The sequence below is a fragment of the Rhinolophus sinicus genome, linkage group LG06 (assembly GCF_036562045.2).
Source record: "Rhinolophus sinicus isolate RSC01 linkage group LG06, ASM3656204v1, whole genome shotgun sequence".
NCBI lineage: Eukaryota > Metazoa > Chordata > Mammalia > Chiroptera > Rhinolophidae > Rhinolophus > Rhinolophus sinicus.
The window spans coordinates 121,403,727-121,428,259 of NC_133756.1; the positions used below are offsets into that span (position 1 = coordinate 121,403,727).

General features: G+C 42.7%; 2 protein-coding genes across 2 annotated transcripts; one reads left to right on the forward strand and one right to left on the reverse strand.

Annotated features, from left to right (window-relative positions):
• Positions 1-1,439: 1,439 nt before the first annotated feature.
• On the reverse strand, positions 1,440-8,533 carry TRIM21 (tripartite motif containing 21). The gene is made up of 7 exons (XM_019715869.2): positions 8,395-8,533; positions 6,970-7,414; positions 6,399-6,494; positions 5,044-5,274; positions 3,171-3,193; positions 2,424-2,524; positions 1,440-2,133 (listed from the first exon to the last, which is right to left on the reverse strand). The coding sequence occupies exons 2-7, from the start codon at positions 7,375-7,377 to the stop codon at positions 1,583-1,585; spliced, it is 1,410 nt and encodes a 469-aa protein (XP_019571428.2). The 5' UTR covers positions 7,378-7,414; positions 8,395-8,533; the 3' UTR covers positions 1,440-1,582.
• Positions 8,534-19,983: 11,450 nt separating this feature from the next.
• On the forward strand, positions 19,984-20,937 carry LOC109436973 (olfactory receptor 51G2). The gene has a single exon (XM_019715853.2). The coding sequence runs from the start codon at positions 19,984-19,986 to the stop codon at positions 20,935-20,937; it is 954 nt and encodes a 317-aa protein (XP_019571412.1).
• The last annotated feature ends 3,596 nt before the right edge of the window (positions 20,938-24,533 follow it).

A 24,533-nucleotide genomic window follows, 5' to 3' on the forward strand; every position in this document is an offset into this window, starting at 1 on the left:
TCCTACTCTCCTGTTGGCCTTTCCTTCTGTGCTATGCTCTAGGTCCACATTGATGAAAGGCCATGTCCAATCCATAAAGGAATTCAAGCTTTGTTAAAGATGCTTCATTATAAAAATAGTTCTGATTAATAAGGTATGTTTCCTAATATTTAGAAAATTATGACTTAGGGGAGATGGATCATGTGGGCAAAGAACTGCTACCCTTGGCAGACTCTAAGAAGTTCCAGGTGAGAGGGATAGGGATAGCGCTCATCAGCACAAAGCAGGGGGATGCCTGGGGCAGGCTCAGGAAAACTTCTTTTAAAAGGAGGCATGGGGAAGTCTTTTAGGATAGTACCTGAATTTTTCTTGAAATACTTAGCAGATGTTCTGAGGGCACATCTGAGATTCTATTTTAGATAAGGAATCAAGGTTCCTGAAATGACAGCAGGGGGCTTTCTCATAGCCTACTATCACTCAGGTAGATCTTCAGTGTTCCAACCTTAAAAGAATAAACTCAAGAAAGTGTTTGCTGTCACCAGGTGATGCTGTTACCTCAGCTCTGGCCTTCATACCAACCAGGGCTCAACCAGAGAAGCAGAACTAGTAAGAGCTAAAGATTGAGATTTATTGCAAGGAATTCACTTACGCTGCAATGGGGGCTGGCAAAGCAAGTCCTAAATCAGGAAGGGAAAGCTGAAACTCTTGGGCATAAGTTGAAGCTGCCATTCATAGGTGGAATATCTTCCTCAGGGAAGCCAAAGTTCTGCTCTTAATGCCTTTCACCTGATTGAATTAGGCCCACCCTGTTTATCAGGACAATCTTCCTTACTTAAAGTCAAATGATTATGGACTTTAATGACATTTACAAAAGACCTTCGAGGCAACATCTAGATTACCGTTTGACTGAAAAACACTTAGCCTAGCTAAGTTGACACATCAAAAAACCATCACACCTTCCATTTAGATTGATAGGCCCTTTAACCAACTCTATCATTAACAAGATATGGTTGGGAAATAAAGCGGGATATGGCAGAGCACAGCAGGCTGGATATTTAACTTGGTAATCTAAGGAATGTATAATTCAGCCTTTCTTTAATAAGTGTGGCTTTTTTCTATAGGCAGTGTGGAGCCACTTATGTTCAGAAATGTGTTGTTGGTCAGATGTGTATGAGAACAAGGATTGAATGGGATACATTGAGGCCTAATATACTTAGGAAGCCTTTTTGCACACCATGTGTGATATATAATAGAGATCTGACCAAAGGCCTAGTAATGGAGAGAAGAGAACAAAACTTGAGTCGCGTAAACAAGGCAGAAACATGTTTTGGTTAATACAGATGAGTTCGGACCGAATATATTTTGTTTCATGGAGGGAAAACCATAAAGAAATCTAGGGCAGGGATATTGATGATCAAGGTGATTTGACACAGACTTTCAGTGACCTCCTTGCCCGTCTGCTTGCTGGTATCCTGACATCTCTGCAGAGACAAAGGTGGTTCAGAGTTCCTGGGAAAATGAAACAGGGTCAGTGGCTGAGCAGGGGTACCCACGAGGTGGGGGTAACAGTACCCAGAGAGAGCCATCAACAGTCAGAGGATTTCTACCATCCCATCTTCAGTGGACAGAGGGTTAGAGGGGCAGCGTTTCTTCCTCCATCATTGAATCCAAGATTGAAGAAGGGCCGCAGGGGTCCAGTGAAGGCACATTCAGAGAAGGTGTAGATGAGGGAGCCGTGGTCAGTGACGTTGTAGAAGGAGACAGTGCGGGCCTCGTAGTCTAGGAAGATCCCAATTTGGTGTGGAGGCACCGAAAGTTGGAGGGGAGTCTGGGGGCAGGTGCCAGCCTCATATTTTTGTTTGTTCCACAGCCAAATTGTCCAGAAGCCATTGTTAGGGTTAAGCAAAAAATGCCCCTTCCTTTGCACAGAGTCTCTACAAACCCCTAGGTCCCAGGCTGCCTTTCCGGTCACATCTACTTCCCAGTAAAATTTTCCAGATTCGAAGATCTGAGAACCCAGGACCATGGGATAAGTATCAAATCTCTCCTCCTTTTCAGGCACCTTCTGCCGGGTATCTCCAATCTTCACTACTCGCTGATCCTCGGAAAGGATGAGCCACGGATTGGCTGTGTGTGGATCCAGAGTAATGTGTACTGCAGAGAGAGGACCAGAGTCAGGCTGGGAAAGTACGGGGAGGTCACTAATTCAGTGCCAGTGGTGAGGGGATGAGGAAGAGGGGGTGACCCTGAATCTCATTATGGGAGGAAATGACCCCCCACCCCAGCCAGCTCCAGCCTTTGCCCTGACCTTTGAGGAAACCACCTTCCCTAGCTCCACCTATTCCGACCTGAAATGTCTCCCCGACCCTGGGACATACTCTGCACCCTTGTTATACCATTCTGCTGCTCACAGGCCAGTCCCGTATTCCTGGCACTCGCCTCACCTCCACACGTCCTCAACATCTTCTTCAGCCCTGGCACATGGCACACACTCCTCAGGTCTGGGGAGTCGATGTCCAGCTCTTTCAGGTTCCAGGACTCACTCCTGCGGGAAACAGAGTTAGAGACCCCGTCTCCAACTCCTACCCCACCCCCAAACCCTAATGCTATAACCTGCCTTGTGGATGACTGATGATTCAATCAACACAAATTTATAAACACCTCTTATGCTAGGATCCCTGGGAGTGGGAAGCAAAAGGAGGCAAGATTTAGCTCCTATTGCTGCCTTCCTGGTTACATGGGCCCGTGTAGCACGTGGCTAGTCTGTATCTTGTCTCTGAGTCTGAGGTCACCCTACAAGCACATTCTGTTTCATTTTATAGGCAGGGTGCTGAATCATTTCCTAAGGAACCCCAAGGAGTCTTACCTACACTGTGGTTCTTACTCATGGCTCTTTCTGGGACGTTTGTAACTGGTTAGATTTAGATTTTTTTTTAATTTTTTTTTAAAGGAGCCCCAGGAAGCTGCAGACTCAAAACTCCCCCAAATTTCCCTGTTCGTCCAGTTACTTGGGGCAACTCACCAACTGAGATGTCCATTAATTAGCCCTCTGAGATCAGAGACTATTTTATGGAGGACTAGATCTTTGACAATAGAAACTTCAGTGCATGTTTTTCTAACGCAATAACCTTTTTCACAGGTGTATACGCTTCCTCCCACCCACTCCTCTAACAAAGAAAACCTCTCCTTACCTTTCCAGGACACTTTTTACCTCCTGAGGGAAAAAGAGACAGAATAATTTTCAGAATCACTGGTTCACCATTGAGACTTCATTCCTGTGGGTGATGCAATGCCACCCTGAGGTCCACAGGACACTGCTCTGCCCCATTCCGCTGGGCCATTGCCCAAAAGACATTTTTGACTAGGTTGGAGCAGAAAGGATGTGTGGATGCTTCTAAGGTAACCAGAAACCCACATGTGATCTATAGGTAAGGAAAGGACGATCAGTTTAAGGACTCCAATTCAGAAAACACATTAGAAAGACCAGATTCTTGGAGAGAGGAAGGGAGATGGGAAGAGTGGAAAGGGGCCAAATAGTCCAGCCTGGGTGAGGCCCAGAGACAGTCACAGGGAAAGAATAGACAGGTCAGGGTGCACAGATACTGCTCTATCTCATTTATGGGCTTGAGTTGTTTGGGGAGAAAAGGCTGGTTAGTTAAAGCTCTGTCCTCTGCTATAGTTAATGTGGCCTCTCCTGTAGGTGCAATAAAATCACCTGAGAATATTTCTGTTGCAGGGGTTGGGGGCCCTTACCTGGGAACTAGCAGGCTCCTAGGCCCAGTCAAAAGTGCATTAGAAGCTTGGCTCAATGTTGGGCCAAAGCAAGATTTAGACAGCAGGAAGAAGAGAGCCTGCCAAGTGAAGCCAATCTAGTCACCTTTTTCCCCCCCCCACAGACCAGAAAGAAATGGCTTCATGACCACACTTGAATGGGTGATAGTGAAAAGGTATGGGAAAAGAAGAACTGTAGAATGTTACAACAGAAGGGACTTTTGAGACCATCTAGTTCCTAGATACCCAAAGTGAGGTAAACATATCATTGGTGGATGTGAGATCATTTTAAGTAGAACATACATTGGTAATTATTTTAATCTTACCTCTACCTCTTACTATTTGGGTGAATGGTCAAGTTATTCAGCTTTAGTCTTTCACTAAATCTCTTGACATCTCTGTACCTTAGTTTTCTTGTCTTTAAAATGGGGATAATAGTACTACCCACCTCATCGCATTGTCATGACGAATTGAATGCCTGTCACGTAATATGTGCTATTGAAGACTATGCAGTTACTATCATTGTTATGAAATAACTTAGAAAAAATATCAGTAACATATCAACACATGATTTCTTGGCTACTATTGGTCAGGACAAATTTCCTTTTAAACTAAATTGATTCTGCTAAAAGAGTGAGACAATTTAAAGAAAAATAACATGTTAAAATTGCTTCGGTAGTTCATAGAAGTAGCAGAAAACGTAAAGATGATAAATTTATGAGTAAAGTTTGGGGAAACCGTTGTCATGTCGTCCACTCCCTCCTCATTTCACAAATGTAGAAATAAAGTCTAGTAAAGGAAAAATGACTTAACCTAGAGTAATGGAGAGAATTACTTACAAGGCTGGGGCTGAGCTACTGTCTCCTAATTTTCAATTCAGTCGTTTCAGTTATTTATGAAAACCTTCCCAAACACCCATAGAGCCTTAGCGGATTTTCTCATTAAATCCTCACAAAAATTCTTTGATATGGAATATCATAATATCCATTCAGCATATGAGAAACCTGATACTGAGAAAGATTAAGGATCTTTCTCAAGGTCATGAACCTGGTATATGTTAGAACAGACCCTTATCAGAGGTGTCCATTTTAAAAATTGCTGCATGGAATATTCCTTCCTACATCTGTATCTCTCCATGCCTTAAATGCAAACCACTCATGGGTTCAAATTCTAGCTTGTTTTATTTAAGAAAATTCCAGGGACCAGGTTTACATTTGCTGTGAGGGTAGCCCTGGAGAATTCTGGCTTTTTCCAGTTACTCTGAATTCAGAGTGGGAGCCTCTCCCACCTCACCTGCAGCATTTCCAGCTCTGAGCTCCGACTCCTCTGCTCCAGCTCTGCGATCAGCTCCTGCAGGTCCTCCCTGTTCTGGGCCAGCTCCACTTCTGCCTCCCCCAGGAGTCTCAGCTGTTCCCTCTCATCCTTCTCCAGCTTCTGCAGTTGCCTCTGCTCTTCTTCAGCCAGGAACTTTTTCTGCTGCTCAAACTCTCCATGAATCCTCATTTTGTGTGTCTCAACCTTCCTCTTTGGTGTCATTGGAAAGAGAAGTAGTTTTTATCAAAATCCCCCAAGCTTCAGGAATGGAGATGTCCATACCTACTTCTATTCTCTATAGACGCACCACTGGTTCTTTTTGGGAATAAACACACACACACACACACACACACACACACACACACACACACAATCAATTTTGCTGGGAAGATATGAGTAGGGGGTGAGGCTTCTGGAACTAAGAGGGGAATGGGATTGGTGGGGGGTGCACTGTAGCTGCCCTACAACCACTGCTGCATCAGCCCTTGTTATCAGAGACTTTCAACCTGTTTCAAAACCCAGTCAGCACCCACATGTGTCCTTTTGTCTTCCTATCTCAGAGAATTACTAAGACAGTAACACCTGTCCCCACCCCAACAACCTCACAAAGACAGGCTCACAACACCATTCTTAAGTCCTGGGCAAAGGAAGTCTTTGTGATATTCTTTGTTTGCCCTTTTGTATTAGTGATTGAAGAGTCACTGGATAACACAGGATGACCCTTTTTGCTACCATAGGCTGGTATACTTCCCCGGTCCCAAATCTTCCTCTTCTGGGATCTACTGGACATGAGTCCCTAACCCACCTCTAGCCCTGACCCACCCCACCTCCATATCACCAGTGCAGAACAAGCTTTAGTTCTCTGTTCTACTTTGAACCAGTGATCTGGACATGGTTAAGCAATCACCTGGTCAGACTGGTTTTCCTACCTCAGGCCTTGGTGGTTCCCTTAAGTCTGTTCATCACAGCCCTTGTCATTTCCTAACAGGCCTAGCCACTGGTCATCTCTCCTGGAATACCTGTCCCAGACACCGTGGTGCGGTCATCCCCTAAGACTGGGCTTAAGGAACAGGAGATTTAGGGTATGGCTTGTCCCTCAGCACCTTCTCCTAAGACTCGATCTTTGTGTCTGACTGGGAGCTCTCTTTGAGCTCCATACTCTTTATGCTCCTCTATCAGGAGACCTAGGGGACTGTTGGTTTTTGAAGAGTGAGATATACTGACTCTATCACTCCTCAGACAGGCATAGTTATGGTCAGGACTTTCTTGAGGCCAGGCCCCTGGACCCTGCCTAGACTTCTGATCTAAGATTCCCTTTGGGATATGACTCTTGCCTTCCAGGCTGTTCTCTTCGTAGCAACATCCACTTCCAACGTCTCAATCAACTCTTGTTGTTGTCTCAGTTTCCCTAATGCCACCCGGAGCTTCTCCTGCACAGAAAGATAGCAGGTTAATGTCCAACCAGATCAAGAAGTAGGGTGGGGTAGCATGAGGTGGGGGAAGGTTTACTGGTTCTTAGAAAAGCTTGTGTGCTGAGAAGGGAGGACTAGTCTGATTGGGGTAGGAATTCTGTGGATGGGAAAACTTTGGAGAAAGCCTCATGTTTCTTACAAAATAGAGCCACATTGTTGGGGTGGCAGGGGTGGGGGCACTACTTATTCCTAATTAACCAGGAAGCCACAGGGAATCATGATCCTTGCATCATTTTACCATAGCGTCGCCCTGCTCCTGGGGAATGAGAAGGCTGTGCTGACCCTTAACTCAGACATAAAAAGTTGGGGACACCCTTTCTCCAATCCCTTAACTCTATGGGTGACTCTCTCCCATCCCAGCTCTGGGGAACAAAGCACTCATCAGGGCCCCCTCTCCTTTCTACCTGTTCATGCCTCTGTGCCAAGGCCTCACCTGGTATTCCTGAGCGGCCTCCTCAATCGGGATCATGGGATGGTCACGATGTTTCCGGGACTGGGAACACACCCAGCAAAGGGCTGTCCCATCTTTCTCACAGAATAGGTGAAGTTTCTCTCCATGTACTCCACATTGCTCCCTCTGCGTGCCATTCTTGGCATTCTGGCTGATTTGTCTTAGGTTGTCGACCACGTTGGCTAGCTGGTGATTTGGCCGGCAGTTCCTGAGCAGGAATTTGTTCCGGCACACAGGACAGACGCTGCCTCCACCTTTCCCAACCTGAGAGATGCATTCGTTGCAGAAGCTGTGGCCACATTCAATGCTCACAGGCTCCATCATAGGATCCAGGCAGATAGGGCATGTGACTTCCTCCCACATCGTTGCCAAGGGCATTGCTGAGGCCATGAGGGGGAATGTTTCTATGAAGTGGTACTATGGAGATCTTGCAGTGACATAATGGGGACAGGAGAAAAGGAAGAAGACAAGAAAGGTTGTGTGAGAAAAGCAAAAAAATTAAAAGGCAAACATGAGGGAGAGTGACCCGGAGGGGGTTAAAACAAAGAACATTAAGCTGAATAACAAGAGCTTCTCCCCCACAGTCTGCTCCATTGATCCAGTCACACAGAAGGGGGAAGTGAATCCCCAAAAGACAGTAAAATTGTTGGGAACTTCAGCAATAAAGCTGTTTACAATTCTACTTTTATCACATTTATCTCTGCTTAAACCCTCAGTGCCCAGGCTTTTCCCACCCATCTTTTCCCATCTCAGGCCATCAGTTCATTATATATAATAATATGAATATATACATAAGAATATTTATTCTTGTAAGTATATACGTATATCTGTATGTGTATACCGGTAGGTGCACCTATATATGCATATATGTTTACGTATCTGTATATGTATACATGTGTATATGTTTATACAGACACCAATGAGTGGTTAGCACTCAGCACTCCAGGCCCTTCTCTCAGCTACTTCCACCCTAGCAGCTTCATTTCCTCCAGGGCATAGATCTATAAAATAACATCTAAACAACCCTGTCCCTCTCTCCTACAGAAAGAGACTTTTGGAGATGGGAGTCTCAAGGATTGCAGACCTATCCTACCCCGGGCTCTCCTGGACCACCCTTCCTGCTGGTTTCTGTCCTGGTGCTCCCAGCGTCACCTGGCCGCTCGATCCAGCTCTAGTGCCAGCAACAGGGCTGCCCTAGCTCCTTTCAGGTGACTTGGAAGTCACGTTCACAGCCCAGCCTCCTCCCAGGGCAGACGAATCAAAGGGGGAAAAACTGCTGGGTTAGGGCTGAGTGAACCCTGCTGCGGAGAAGGTAAAATTGAGAGTGAAGGTTCTAGGGATGGGCACCGGTTGGAAGGGGCTTCTCAGGGAGGGGTGGGATACCTCGGTCTAGCCAAGTTCACTCACCTTTTTAGGGGACTCAGCAGACGGCAGCCGGCTTTTTATTTCACTTTCGATTCCTCTAAAAGGCAAGTCTGAAAGGGAGGTAGGCACACGCCAGAGAGTAGGAGGGGCCAGAGGAGGAGAGTACACTGAAGGGGTGGGGAGGGACAGGAGACAGAGGAAGTGGGAGGAGAGAAGGCGGAGTTGAGCGTCTCAGTGTCTGAAGCTGCTGACACCTCTGGCTAGTACTTCTTGGAGGCTGGGACTGAGGGAAGCTCCGCAGCATTTAGTTCTTACTTCGTGTTCCCTCCCATGTCTAATATAGTAAAATATCGTATCCACTAGATGGAAGGGTCATCACCCCATGCCAACATGCTGTGCCTACGTTTGGGAGCAGCTCTTAGGGAGGTTTGGATGGAGAGAAGAGTGCCTGGAGCTCTCCCTCACATGCCACCATCTGCTGCCTTCTTTCAGAAACAATTCCTTTTCAGGCGATTCAATATTTTAACTTAAGGGTGTAAAAGATTTATTGTGCTTGACCCCAAGACAGATATCACACCAGTGAGTGGTAAGAAGGGAATTGACAGTTAGTTGTTGAACACCAACTGTGTTCTTGTCACTGAGCTGGGGATTTTCTCAGGTTACTATTATTTTTATTTTAAAAATTGTAAAATACACCTGACATAAGACTTACCATCTTAACCATTTTTAGGTGTATAGTTTGGAGGCATTACATACATTCACATTGTTGTGTAATTATCAGTACTATCCATCCATAGAACTTGTTTTCATCATGCCAAGCTGAAATTGTATCCATTAAACAATGATTCCCCACTCAGCCTCTGGCAACCACCATTCTATTTTCTGCCTCTATGAATTTGACTATCTTAGGTACCTCATATAAGTGAAATCATACAGTATTTGTCCTTTTGTGTGACTTACTTCACTCAGGGTAATGTGCATGTTGTAGCATGTGACAGGATTTCCTTGCTTTTTAGGGTTGAATAATTTATCCATTCATCTGTTGATGGACATTTGGGTGTCAACTTCCACCTTTCGACTATTGTGAATAGTGCTGCTCTGTCAGGTTATATTATTTAAGCTGCACAACATTTTAGTGATTTAGGGGTTATTAAACTCATATTACAAGAGAGGACACTGAACCTGAACGGAGTGTAGTGACTTGTTTAAAGTGACATAGTAAGCATACTTGTATGATAACTAAAGGGCCAGGGAAGATCCTCATTTTAGTGACAGCCGGGACATAACAGGCTGCCCTGTCAGTTCAAGCAGAGGCTTTAGGAACAGCTGGAAGGGATGCTGTTATAGTTGTAGAGGAGGAAGGAGCAAAGAAGAAGGCTAGAAAAATCCTCAATTCCTTTCAACTCTGACATTCTTTTTCTTTTTTGTTCTTTTATAACTTAAAGTAAAAACATCAGTTGAACTTTGCTTGGTATTTTCTATAGATTTAGGAAATGTAAAAACATTTCATGCTTTTTTGAAATTTCCAGTTCTGTTTTTAAGATAATTTACTTAATGCAAGCAGAGTGAAAACAGAATGAAAAAAAATATCCAAGGAAGAAGAGACCTGTACGTGAACTTGCACTCAGAAAAGGACTGGGCTTCACACCACTGCAGCCCCTTTGTTGTTTCCTGCAGGCACAGAGTTAACTAAGCTACTGTTGGTAGAGGTAGAAAAGAGCAGAGGTCTCACTATAGGACAGGATTCAGTACCAACCTTGCTGTTTACTAGGCATGTACTACCTCTCTGAACTTCAATTTATTACTTACATTAGGATATCAATATTTATCCTAATATTTATCAATATTTATCCAGGGTTGATTTGGTATTGTTCAACAATATGCACACAGATATTTTAACATGCATAACTGCAACAGTCCCCATTTTGGTAACTGGCTATATGAATAATGTTGCCACTCATTTCAAGTCCCCTCACTTAACTGCCAGTACTTTAACACTTCAGTGTTCTTTTCCTGGTGAGGTGACCCACACCTTCATTCTTGAAAGATCAGTGTTCTCAATGTTCCTGTTTTTAACACCTTGGCCATTGCTATGGGACAATGATATCTAGGAATCTCTCTAACGTGTATTTTCGGTTTTAGGCATAGTTTTTCTTGCCCCTATTACATACCAGAAACCCCAGTTCTCCTTGGTAATAGAGATAAGTCATTCCAGCCAGTATAGAAACCCCATCCTCTTCCTATTTCTTCAGTGGCTTAAGAATCCCCAAAGAGCCCGGAGTAGTTGCAAATTCCCATTTCTTAGAACTAGATTTGCTTACTCTGGCGGAAGGGTTTCTACTTTTTTTCACAAGACCCTCCAAACAGGCCTGGGCCATATGTTGTGGGATGGAAAGAACACTTTCTGTACATGAGTTACTAGTTTGATGGTAACAGAGGTCACTTCCACTTTTCCTCTTGATTCTGTGATGAGTGTATGTATACTGGATATGAAAAAAAGTCACTATACATTAGTTGCTGATTTTAAGCATGTACCAAAATTTATGAGACCACCTAATAATCTCACAGGGTGGGGTTTCCAAACTGGTGCCATACCTGAGCCTTTAGTGTGGCATCCCATAGCTTTATTGGTCCACCTTTTCCTGGCTGATGGTGTACATTGTAAGATCAGTGCATTTCACAGGGCAATCCCATTATCAGAATTCTTTGGTTGTAAAATCAGTTCCTTGGTTGCAGGTGATATTGTTGGGATATCCTGATGGTGTAAGTTTAAAAATGGTGGTGCTGGCAGAACCAATTTAGGGGGTTTGGGGCGGCAAATGAATTGTCTCTGGAATATTACGTAGTTTGTGAGGACAAATTGCTCTTTGTTCAATGTAACTAACGTGGCACCAGAAGACTGTCTTGATTCTCTTAGATGTAGTGAAGAATCTGGCTCAGAGTTGGCCTTTTATGTCCAAGTGCCTACAGCAGCAGGGATAGAAGCTCTGCTTGAGTATGCATTTGCCCTCACTAAGGTTTATCTGTTTACCACTATGGATAAGGATTCTTGTACATAAACCCACTGACCAAGCAACAGGTGACTGGGGCAGAGGCTCAGCAACATGTACTGGGTGAATCATCTTATTTATCTGGTTAGAGATACCTTCTCTGCATTGCATGTTCTCTAGTGGATATTTACATGGGACAAAAACATTTTCACACTCTGGATACTTTCCTGGAAGTTCCATGTATACTTCTACCCATAACTCTGTTACCAGTCTTTCAATCTTGTTTTCTTATTTTTCAGCTCCTGACCTGCAGGCCAACCTGTTAGACATGGTGAAGGTGGTATATACGTAATGTGCACCAATTCATCTTTTCTTTCAAGCAAAGTATAGAACCATTTGCTTCAAATTCTGTCCACTGGGAAGATTTTCCTTTATCCTTGTTTTACAGGGTGAAATGTATTGGACGCCAATCTTGGCACCATCTCAGATTCTCTCTCATCCTCTTACTCAGCACCCTGTCAGTGCTGCGTAAGGACACCACTCCATACTCATACTGTCAGATTTGGATGAAACATCACACTGCAGGGTGTGCGATCCAGATTTCAGAACAGCCATTATAGGCAAATGACATAAGCAAAAAGTACAGGGAGTTAGTTTTCCATGAGGTGAACATTGACCGATGAGAAATGGGAGATAGGAGAAAGTGGGACAAATAAAATGCCCTCCTTTCTCTCCTCTGGACAATTTCAAGGTGAAATTCCTCCTTGCAGTTCTTCTCATGAGCAAGCCCACTGGCTGATGGTTGTGTCATTTTGAAACTCATGAATCATTATCCAGTGTGATAATGCATTTCATTGTTCTACATTTTTTCTTGCCTCACTTCCCTTTCCCCCAACTCTGAGTTCTCTCTCTCTCTCTCCTCTCTCTCTCCTCTCTCTCTCCTCTCTCTCTCTCCTCTCTCTCTCTCTCTCTCTCTCTCTCTCTCTCTCCTCTCTCTCTCCTCTCTCTCTCCTCTCTCCTCTCCTCTCCTCTCCTCTCCTCTCCTCTCCTCGTGAATAAAGATCACTAATTTAATCTTACTCCAATTTTATCTAGATGACCTGGTTAATCTTCCTCCAATATTTGCGATGCCTAAACCCAGTTAGAAACCAGATCACCGGAGCCTGGGAAACCCCGCAGTCAGGGATTAACCTCTGACAATGAAGAGGGGAAATGAATATATTTGAGAGCAAACATGCAAATGAGTAGCTCAATTTTATATACGTTTACATTTTTCCAGCTATTCTTAATCATTTATCATCTCAATTTTACAGAGTGGATACTGATGCATTTAGAGTCTAGATACTGGGCCCAGGGTATCTAGTTTAATAATAAGGAGTTTAATTACGTTCTGTTTTATTTCATGTACAATGATCTTAACTGTAATCCTGGCAAGACGTTTATTTCTATATATTTAAGGCCAATCTATTCTCAAAGTCTCAACTCAGGCACCATCCTCTTATATAAAGCCTTCCTTATTTCTCTGTTGTCGACTAAAATAGAGAGTAATGTATCAATTTAGATTTTACACACGCTTTACTTTCTTTTAGAGGCATAAGCTACTAGAAGATAGGATTGGTACCTGATTAAATCTCTAGGAAAAGCACAGTGAATAAAGGAACCCCAATTTTGTGAACCACTTCAAAGACTACTAGATAATGCAGATTTCAGAATGAGTAGAATGGGGAAAAATTTCTCATGTGCAGATAGAATTGGTCTTAGGTTCTACCCATCTACTTCCATTTATCATTTTCTCTCCCATCCCAGATTTGAGAGACAACTTGGCACCAGCCATATTTATTAGTTTTAAGGCAATGAAAGCATCCAAAAATGAAGTGCTAGAAAAGATAAAAAATTATTTCATCAAAGAGATGTCAGTATTTCAACAAAACACAGTTAGAAATTCGTTAAAAATTATTTCTTTATCTTTAAAGCCTGAATCATGATAAGAACCTGCAAAATTTCTAAATTTCAATGAATGAAAAAAGGGGTATGTGATAAGTGTGGGAAGGCTTATATTGGGGTGCAGCCCATGGAGGACAAAGATTAGTCTCCTAGTTGGAAGAACCACCTGGAAAACCTCAGGAATTGCTAATAGCCTCAAGCAGATGGAATCTGAGATGTCCTGTTCTCTGATCTGCAGGACACACTGGAACCTGGAGTGGAATAAAGAGGGGTCAGGGCATTCTGCAGTGCAGCCTATTGCCTCTCCCTTCCACACTGGAGCGAAAGGAAGAGAGGATGCTGACGTTAGTGAATTAAGAGTTCTGACCTTCTACAAAATAACTGAACAATTTTCTTAAGGACCCTCAAGGTCATGAAAACCAAGTGAAAAATGAGAAACTGTCATAGACCAGAAGACACTAAGGGGATATGATGACTAATTGCAAATTGCAATGTGGTGCCCTGCATTGGATCCTAGAATGAAAACAAACACTAGTGGAAAAACTGGTGAAATACAAATAAAATCTGGATTTTAATAGTAATTATCACTAATAATTCCTTAGTTTTGACAAATGTACCATGTTTATGTAAGATGTTAACATATATACAAAAACTCTTTATACTATCTTTATAACTTTTATGTAAATCTAAATTTATCTGAAAATAAAAAGCTTATTTAAAAAATACCCACAACTCTGAGTATGAGTGGTGGTGGGAGTGTGCTGTGCAGATGGCCAATGCAGAGGAGTCACATAGATTACTGAAGCCTGTTCTCAATTTCCTATCGGAAAGGAAAGGGAGTATGTATGGAGATTCGACGATGTGCCAGGCCCTTTTTTGAGTGCCTTCCTACTCTAGTATAATTCTAACAATGATCTCATGAAATAACCATTATTCCCAGTTTACAAGTGAAACATAAAAGGAGTTAATTTGCTCATTATCACACAGTTGATAAGTGACAGATCTAGAAATAGACCATAGCTTTTCTACTACACCATGCTTGATGGATAATCTCCAAGGGTAATATCAGGAGAGAGAGAGAGAGAGAGAGAGAGAGAGAGAGAGAGAGAGAGAGAGAGAAAGAGAAAGAAATATTGCTTCATCATTATAGGTTTATTTTCAACTACCTTCATCCCCTAGGTACAGGCATAAATTTAGATAGAGCACTTCTTTCTCCTCTCTGACACTCTCCCTGTGTTTAAAGCACTCACGCACACCTCTTCGGCTATACTGTGTGATTTCTCTTTGGCAGAATTTGGAAAGAGCTTAGGCTCATTCTCTCTAGAAATGGAAATTTCACATTGCCTTTGTTGCTCCAGAAGGACAGAGTGTATCCCAGTCTCTAACCATCCTCTTTGTCCTCACCTGCCTCCATCTGTCACCAGACAATTCATGGGCTGGCTTTTTGGGAAGAGCAGGTGCTCAGTAGGGGGCACCCTGGTATTCTTCTGGTGCTCTCAATGAAAAATCATGCCTGATGCTTCCTTCCAAGTCCCAGAGCTGCCTGACCCTGCTCTCAGGGAGTTCAAGAAGGTCAACTATGAAAATCTCTTGTATTTGCACCCGGCTCCCAGCAGACTGGTTATTTCCTTACCTCTACCAGGAGGATTATAAAGTACTGGTCTTTATTGATACACCAAGAAACGCTTTTTACAAACAGAGGGACAGCTGAGAGGAGATACAAGCTCTGGAACTATGGTGAGTGCTGGAACTAGAGTGTCAGTGGAGAGACTGAACACCGAGGCCTTGGGCCACTTGCCTACATCAGTGTTTCCACCCCTGGGCAGCACTGAACCTTTCCACACATCTGCTGTTCATCCCTAGAAGACAATTAAAGCTTCACACAGTTAGAAAGCACCTGGAGGTGGAAGGAGTCTGAGTTGTTTCTGGGGAGCTGGAGAGCCTGCAGACAGTTTGTGACTGCCCAGGGGCAGGTGTCCAGCCTAGACGTGTGTATGCTAAGCTTACTTCTGAGCAGAGTGGAATTAGAGCTAATCTTGGCTAAAGCATAACAGCGTGGGGAAAACTTGTTTCCCTAGCTCCTCACAGTCTTTGCTGGGCTGGGGCTGCAGTGCCAGAGCCTATTTTTCTGTAACCTCTCTTTGGCCCAGGCCTGGGGCTTCTTCAGTCCCTAGACTCAGCTGGTAAATCCAGAGGCTTAAAGCCTTACATCCCCTTGAGTTCTGGAGACTGATGCCTGGTTGCCATAGAAATCTTGTGGGAAAAGAGTCTCCAATCTTCTCTAAGATGACTCTTTTCCTTTTGGTGGCTCATAGTTTGGCCATGAACAATTTGGGGACAGAATTCCCTGCTTAGAGAAAGACACAGTCTTTGCACTATTCATGGTCTTCTGGAACCTGAATGAGTAAGATGGTAGAAAATGTTGTTTAATTTTTTTCTTCATCCTTGGAAGGGTCTGCTCTACATTGATTCTCTCTGTCCCTCTGTCTTTCTCTCCCGGCTTCTCGCTCTCATTGTTTTTCTTTCCAGATACAGTTTTATCACATTTCTCCTTTGCTCTCTCAGGAGATAACTTCTTTTAGGAAAAAGTTCTTCTTAAGCCATAAGTCTGTAATTAAACTCACACAGTATGCAACATAGGGGTGTTCAATAAGCACATGTACCGCTTATAATCTTAGAACTGTTCTGTGGGGAAGTTCAAGGATTGGTGCATATGAACAGTCAGGGAGGAGGCAGGAGTGGTAAATGAGGAGATCACATAAATCTGCAATCCCATTTCATCTTCTTTTGGGGTGAAACTTTTCAGCATTAACAATATTAAGAATCATCATAGCTAGCAGAAAGAAGCAACATAACACAATGCTGAAGAATGTGGGCTCTGGAGTCCGAGTGCTTAGATTTAAGCCCTGACTCATCCACTTTCTTACTTCATGATCTTAGGTAAGTTATTCATCCACTTGGTACCTAAGTTTTACCATGTGCAATGGGAACGATAATTATACCCACCTCACGAAGCAGCAAATAATAAATATTAACTATTGTTATTTTTTGAGTAAGTGTTTATTATGGGCTAGGCACTGTACTAAGTGCTTTGCATGTATTCTCATTTAATCTTTATAATGATCTCAAGAGGCAAATACCATGTTTAAAGATTTTAGAGATGAGAATGCTGAGGAATGGACAGATGCACGAACTTTAGAGTAAAACAGACTGTGCTTGAAGTCAGTCTCTTCTGCTTACTTTTAATGTGGTCATCCACAGGTTTCCTCTCCTCTCAGGCTCTATTTCCTTATCTATAGAAAGGGGATGATGCCATTCACAGGCTTTGGAAGGAGGGAGATTCATAGGATAATGGATATGAAATCCTAGGGTGTCTCTGCTAACTATTACGTTTTCATAAACGCCTATTATGTGCTAGTCTTCCCCATGTTCACACCACTCTGTGAAGTCAGTATAATTGTCCTTTTTTTTACACAAGGACACAACATTTTGGTGAACTCCTTGTCACCCCTGCAGCATTAGAACAGAAGAAGGAGGATGCAGCCTCCCTTGTATCAGACACTGCAGCTTTCTTGAGTCTTGGGTGCAGGGGTGCAGGTATCTCAGCCATTGCACCTGGAGGATGAGCCACAACCTGTGTGGAAAGGTTGGAAAAATGTTGTGAGTGATGGAAGCAGAAGCCTGGCTGGATTGATCTGAGGACTTCTTCTTTTAGTAGGTAAACTTACTCTGATCTCAAGACTGCATCTGCTTTAGAGGGAGATGGGGTTAGAGGGATGGGACAGAGAAACCGGCCTTCAAATTATCTTGAGGGCAAAGGATCTAATAGTCACAAAGTGCCAGAATCACTTATTATATGAAGCAATTAAGCAAATAACCTTTGTCTTTAGGCCAGATGGATCTACCATCTAGCTTCATGAACTTGTGAAAGTTACTTGGCCTCTCTGAGCTCCAATTTCCTCATCAGAAAATGGAAAAATATCCCACAGGCTTAGAGGAATGAGTAAGCAGTTGGGTAGAGAGCATTTATAAAAGACAAATTTGTTAATTTTGGGCTCTTACTTTGTAAGAAAATAAGCTTAGGACCCTGGAGAAGTGTCAAAAAGCAAGGGGCATGGCAAAAAAGGGCACCACGGGATATTTCAAGGTGGACTTAGCTCCAGCACAGTGATATAGGGAATCTCTAGGGATCATGAAGAAAGGGAATGTCCAAGTTGCCAATTGCTGGAGAAGGGAGTTCTCTGACCTTTGTTCAGGTGGTATGTGGTTGTCATTTTGCTTTGCTGTCATTTCACGGAAGCTTTGTACAAAACAATATGATGCTATGTGGCATGACAGTCAGTGAAAACATTGCTCACAGGTGGCCTCCAAGCTGCTATTTTGTGTATGAACTAAGTTGTATCCAAAGAAAAAAAGTCTTTCCGTTTGGGCCCTGGCCTATCAGATAATACATGTCTTGCCTGACAGTTTGGGAAAAGTTTCATAAGCTGTCTGCTAGCACATGGCCTTGAGAATCAGTGCTGAGATGAGGTCAGGACTGTTCACTGACCAGATGTTTGGCTTGCAGCAAGTTATTCAGCCTCAGGCTCAGCTCCTTATTGTGAAGAGTGTAGTTAACATCCTTACTCAGTGTCTGGCACATGGTCAATAAATGATAACAACTATTCTTAACATTAATAATCACCATCAGAAACCGATGGGTGGAACTGTACACATTCATGCTGGAACAAACAGTTCCAGTTCCTTTAGGGTATTCCTGCCTATGTGAGTTTTCTTTGCTATATGTCATTTCCTAGCACAGTGCTTTACACATAACAAAGTCAGTTTAGAAAGATGGTATTTAAAAAACAAATCAAACCATCCATTCATTCCTTCAACAAATAGACACAAAGTTGAACCTAGGAAGGCAGATAAAGTATATACTGCATTATTAGGCAAAACGAATCTGTGATATTAGAAGTCAGGATGGTGGTTGTCATTGAGAGGATAACTGCAATGGGTAATAGGGGGGTTCCTGAGGGGCTAATAGTACTCTGTTTCTTGATCTGGGTGATTACGTGCGCGTGTTCACTTTGAGGAAATTCATTAAGCTTTATACTTAGAATATGTAGGATTTTCTATGTGTATTTTAAATTTCAACAAAAAAGATATTTTAAGAATGATCAAATATGGTAAATTTGTTAAGCAGAAAGATGTCTTATGAGTAGTGTTCATAATGTTTAGGGGAGAGGTGACTGAGTTGGTTACAGCTGGTGGATGGACAAGGTCCTTCTCTTTCTGGACCTGGTATAAAGATCTTGCTTAGACCCGATTCTGCAGCATCAGGGACTAGTGATCATCACTAAACAAAGTTATGAAAGGAGACATCTCCCTAAAACAAATATGATCACCACGTTTCCTCCCTATGCATGTACTCATTTAAATGTCCACACTTGCTTTTTCTTAAGTCTTTTGATCATGAGTCTAATGGAAATTTGGACAGTAAATCAGAATACAGGAAGACTGAAGAAAGTAGGTAGGAGGCTATTATAACATCTAGACAAATGATGGTGATATTTGGCTAGATTAGTTTCACTGGGATCTGAAAGGAGGAGGTATTTCAAATATAGTTGATTTGGGGAATATGTTACAGAGTGAAAAGACATACTGTGTGTGTGTGTGTGTGTGTTTCCTGGAGATTTCATGGATAACGGGAAAGAGAGGAAGGCCTGACAGGTACTGCAGGGTGAGCTTTAGGGGGAAAGTAGAGAAATTACAAACTGTGGTTCTGCAGGACATTCAGTTTATAGTGCAAAGCTATGGCAAGCTGCTTAGTAGACAAATGGTGATGCAGTCCTGTTGCTGAGGACAGAAGCTGGGGAGACTGTGCAGCCTGAATGTGTAATGTGACGTTGTGGGAATGAATGAGCGTACACACTACACTCTGGGCTCCTTGCTTAACATTATTAACCGTGGGGCTCCGAGCTCATGCTTCTCTGCCTGACTCTTCAGGTGGTGCCCCTCAAGTCCTGTCAGCCTCACCCTTCTGTCTACAACTGAGAACTTCAAAGTACCTGGGGCAGTCATAACAGCTTTTATGGTAAAAGGGACCAAAAAGAGATATTTAAGAGGAAAATGCCTTCAATTTGAGTCTATGTCCACAGGACTGTCTCAAAGGCAGAGTCAGAAGAAAATGTGCCAACTTCAAGCAGACTGTGAGGTGGAGGTGGGGTTGTTGGGGAAGAAAGAATCTAACAAAAATGAATGCACCTGAGTTCTCTCTAAGAATAAATAGAAATGGAGTCTATATTGCTTGTTCCTAATATAATCCTAAATTTCAACAAAAGTTATTCTCCTTTTTTCATTATTTTGTCTGAGAATACACTCTGAAGATGGGCTTTGGGTGTAGTGTAAGTGGAAAAAGGAGGTTTTTTAGGCCCAAGAGAAGACTGATACTGAGCGGCTAAAGTAATAAGCAGAGATTAACTCATAAAATTTATTCACTACTACTTATTCAAAGAGAAGATTAAATTAACCAGGAAATGAAGGAGAATGGGAAATGAAGGAGAAGTCTCCTCAGGGGAATAAGGTTTCTTTCAGGGCCCAAGAAAGGGTTATGGTGCAGCTCTTCCTTTCCAGCCCACACTTAGGGTCTTTATAAATGATGATCAAATGAATGAATGCCTCTTACTTGTAGAATGGACAACTCCCTCCTGGAATGTTCGCCTGTAACACCAGCTCTTCTGGTCATTCTACCTTCCTCCTGACTGGCTTTCCAGGCCTGGAAGCTTCTCATCATTGGGTTTCCATCCCCATCAACCTCATCTGTGTGGTTTCCATCATGGGTAACAGTATCATCCTCTTCTTGATCCGCACAGATCCAGCCTTGCATGAACCCATGTACATCTTCCTGTCCATGTTGGCATCCTCCGATCTGTGCCTCTGTGCCTCCACCTTCCCAACTATGGTGCAGCTCTTCTGGCTGGGTGCTCGTGAGCTGCCCTTTGATCTCTGTGCAGCACAGATGTTCTTCATCCATGCCTTTACCTACGTGGAATCTGGTGTGCTGCTAGCCATGGCCTTTGATCGCTTTGTTGCCATCCGGGACCCTCTGCACTATGCCACAATTCTGACCCACTCAGCTATGGCCAAAGTGGGGGCTGCCATCCTGGTGAGGGCTGTCCTGCTCAACCTCCCGGGACCTATCCTCCTGCGGCGGCTGCTCTTTCCCCAGATCAGTGTCCTCTCTCACTGCTACTGCCTGCATTGTGATCTCGTGGGACTGGCCTGTTCAGACACTCAGATCAACAGCTTGGTAGGCCTGGTCTCCATCCTCCTCTCATTGGGCCTTGACTCCTTCCTGATCATGCTCTCATACGCCCTGATTCTACGGACTGTGCTGGGCATTGCATCACCTGGGGAACGGCTCAAAGCTCTCAACACATGTGTCTCACACCTCTGCATTGTTCTCATCTTTTATTTGCCCAAACTGGGGCTGTCTGTGCTGCACCGAGTAGAGAAGCACAGCTACCCTGCTCTGGCAGTGCTCATGGCCAACATGCACTTTTTGGTCCCGCCCTTCATGAACCCCATTGTCTACTGCATCAAGTCTAAGCAGATCCGTCAGGGCCTCCTAAAGAGCTTCCAGCAGAAAAGGGTTGATGTTTCCTAGAATAGCCGAAGATACCATGACCCCTGTGGGCCAACCTGGATCTTGCGGTGGAGGAGGATTAATTGTGAAGAGTTAATTTTTGAGGTTTTTACAATGATTCAGTTCTAACTGTTGAGCCCTTTGGGGGCACTATCATCTTCTATAATTATAGTTCTTGGGGACTGAGACCATTGGAAGCATATCAAAGTATCACCTTGATAATCCTTTCATTGTTGTATTGGATTAGAGATGAACTATTTCAGACTCATATATACTGTAACATTTCCTCACCTAGAAGCCTGAACCACACTGAAAGGATGTGTGTGCATATCTATTTGTGCAGGTACCTCTCTCCTTTTCTCCACTGGACTCCTCCACCATTTTATTTCTAAGCCTAAAGAAGAACTATAATCCTAGTATACATAAGAATATTATGTCTAAGTAAGCTATATTCACCTTAACACTGGCTCTTTTCTCCTAAATCTAATGTTAACCAGCTCATATACCAAGAAATAGAAAGGGGAGTGGGTGGTGGGAAATTCATAGGACAACACTGTATGTACTGAATTTATTTAGCATTTATTTGCAGCTCAGGGAGTGATTTTTTCTCTTGGTTCCCCTCATGTGTGTCTCTACTTTGAGCTAGAGAGAAAGTTTGGCCCTGCCAAACCCAGGAAAGCTGCTCAGTATGACTTCTGAGTAGTGCTCAAGCATCAATAGTAAAGGTGGAATACTCAGCCACTCATTTCCAATGCAGGTGGTGTGCTAGGATGTAAATTCCATGAGGTCCGAGATTTGGGGACTGTTTTGTTCGCTGACTTATCTCCAGCTCCAAGAACAACATCTATTATATAGTAGGTGCTCAACATATATTGTTAAATAAATGAGTAAAGAAGGCAAAGGGGCAAAATCTCCAGAAAGGAGAGGACTAGGAGATCTGAATGTCTGAGGCCCATGGGGCTAACAAGTAGTTGATAAACTGCAATGGAATAGGTGAGGATGGATGTCAGAAACTTTGGAGACAAGGGTGATTCTTTCTATACCATAGAGTCAAGAAGGCTATTTCTCAGAGTGCAGCTCAGAGAAGAGCTAAGTTTTCTTTGTGGAGCTTTTCCCAAAGCTACTTCCAAATCTCTAGGGGGAATTTTGCCCAGAAACTGGACATTTCACTCCATTGACTCAAGCAAGTCAGTAAGCCCCAAGCAAAATGAAGACAAATTACATGACACAAAGTCTAACTGATGAAAAACAGAGATAAAGAGAAAAAAACGTAATAGAAGCCAGTTTAAAAAATACACATATGAAAACAAAGATAAGAATGGTGACTTTCATAAAAAAAAAAGAGGAAAAAAAATAAAGGAACTTATGTAAAGTGCTGAAAGTAAAAATAAACCTGTCAATTTATAATTCTATAGCTAGCAAAAATTTTCATCAAAAGTAAAATTGAAATAAAGTCATTTTCATGAAAAAATGAGAGAATTCTTTTATTAACAAATCTACACTACAAGAATGCTGATGAGAAATACTACATAGAAATTTGGATATATAAGAAAGAAAAAAGTAGGGAGCAAGGGTATTGCCTGGAAGAAACACAAGGGAACTTTCTGGGATTATGAAATAATCTGTATCTTGATTAAGATGGTGGTTATATGGATATATACATTTGATAGAGATAAATACATATATTAAATACACTTAATATATGTATTTATTTAAGATAAATTATACCTCATTAAAAAAGTGGTTTGGGGAAAATAAATCCAACCATAACCAATGTAGTCTCAAATACGATGTAGCTGTTTCTGTTGACTTTCCCTATAGTTCAAATTAAACATCCTGGGAATTAGAATTTATTGGCCAATATGAGTTCTCTGATTTCCTGGCAATATGGGTTGTCTGTGGTCAAATGAAAGCTACTAATTTCATGTGTGCTGAACCCTGGAGTGAAAAAAGAATTATTATGGTAACATGGGAGTCACAGAGGGTATATGAGAGGATTTTTCTGAGGTTTCATATTTGACTTGTCACCAGGCATTTATCTTCCTGAATCACCATTATATTTCCAGCTCTTAGAATAGTGTTTTCATGTTGCATGTACTCAGAAATGTCAGTGATGTTAAGAAAAGAATTATCCTCTCACTCCCAGGTTAAAATTTATTAGATTCTTGGGCCTAGGGTTTAGATTTATAGGAACTCACCTGGTAAAGAATTAAAAGTACAGAATTTAGAATTAGAAAGATCTGAGTTTGAATGGCTAACATTTACTTTCTTTCTTGGACAAGTTGCTACCTCCCTAGTCTTCTGCCTCTGGTTTTGTAAAGTGGGAGTAGTTAATTATATGCTCCTCATAAAATGGTTATGAGACTACAATAAAACAATACACATCCTCTTGGTGCATTACTATGTTAAAAGCTAATCGACCCATTAATACTAGATGAAATTCTGGTGGCTTGTCACCCTGAGCCTGCTGAAAACCTTCTCTTGTGTAAGCTCTTTCTTAGCTTATTAAAACGCTTTACTCAGAGACAAATACCTATCAATCTGCCTGCAGATTCTGAGCAGAGATGTCAGAACCAGAGCCCCTGAGAACCCTGGAATCTAACAGGCCTTCTAGTTATAGCCATCACTTTCATTTTTATAAACCTGCTCAGGAGGTCAAATTGGATGCCTTCTGTTTTGTCTCCAAAGAAGGTGCCTGGTCTCTTCCCTGGATGTTTGAGGCTCAGTGGCAGCTCCACTTGGCCATTCCCTGGCTGGTGAAGGAAAGACTAAGGATGTCAGACTTGATGTCATCTAGCCTGAGACTTTGTTCCCACACCTTACACCCAGGCCTGGTCAAAGGCTTCTGGGACAGCAGCCTTTCATAACTGTACAGAGGTAGGGTAAGATGAAATAGGCCCTGGGACCTTATTTTCCCTGAGAAAGTTAGGTGTTCTTGCTCAATACCTATGGTCCTTGTGCTTACCCGATATGTAGGTCTCCTCTAACAGTGAGGAGTCACCATGAAAGAAGGATTTTTAACCTAATCAAGTCCATATCCTTAGATTTTAGCAATATATTTGGTCCATAGTGCATGTTCAGCAAAAAGATAAAAGCTCTCCTCTTCCAGAGAAACTTCCTAGATTGACATTACACCTCTGTACAACAGACACAGTTTTCCCATGATTATTTATTGCTGTCCCTATGACCCATTACTAAGTGCTCTGATTTCATCTATGTTAGTTTACAAACTGGCCCCTGTATATGGAAGACAGGGAGAGACCTAAGACAGAGGCAGACCACTTTAGCTTGGTAGGTGGCAGGTTTAATAAGTAAGGGAACTTACATATGGGGTTTGGCTTGGGCAGCTCCAAGATGAGTTGATCTCCATACTGGCTCACCAGAATCTTAAAAGTTCATAGAGATGATCTTAACTGGGTTCAGTTCTTAACATGTTAAGTTCTTAACAGATCTTAACATGTATTCAGTTCAGATGGTCTCAACAATGCCTTAACCTTGAGAGAGCATGTTCTTGAAACAGCTCCCACTGTGGGAATGGTAGGCAGAGTATACATTCCAAGGACAGGGGAGGAGGTGAAACCTCCGATTGCCCTCATCCAGCTTGAGGATCAACCAGT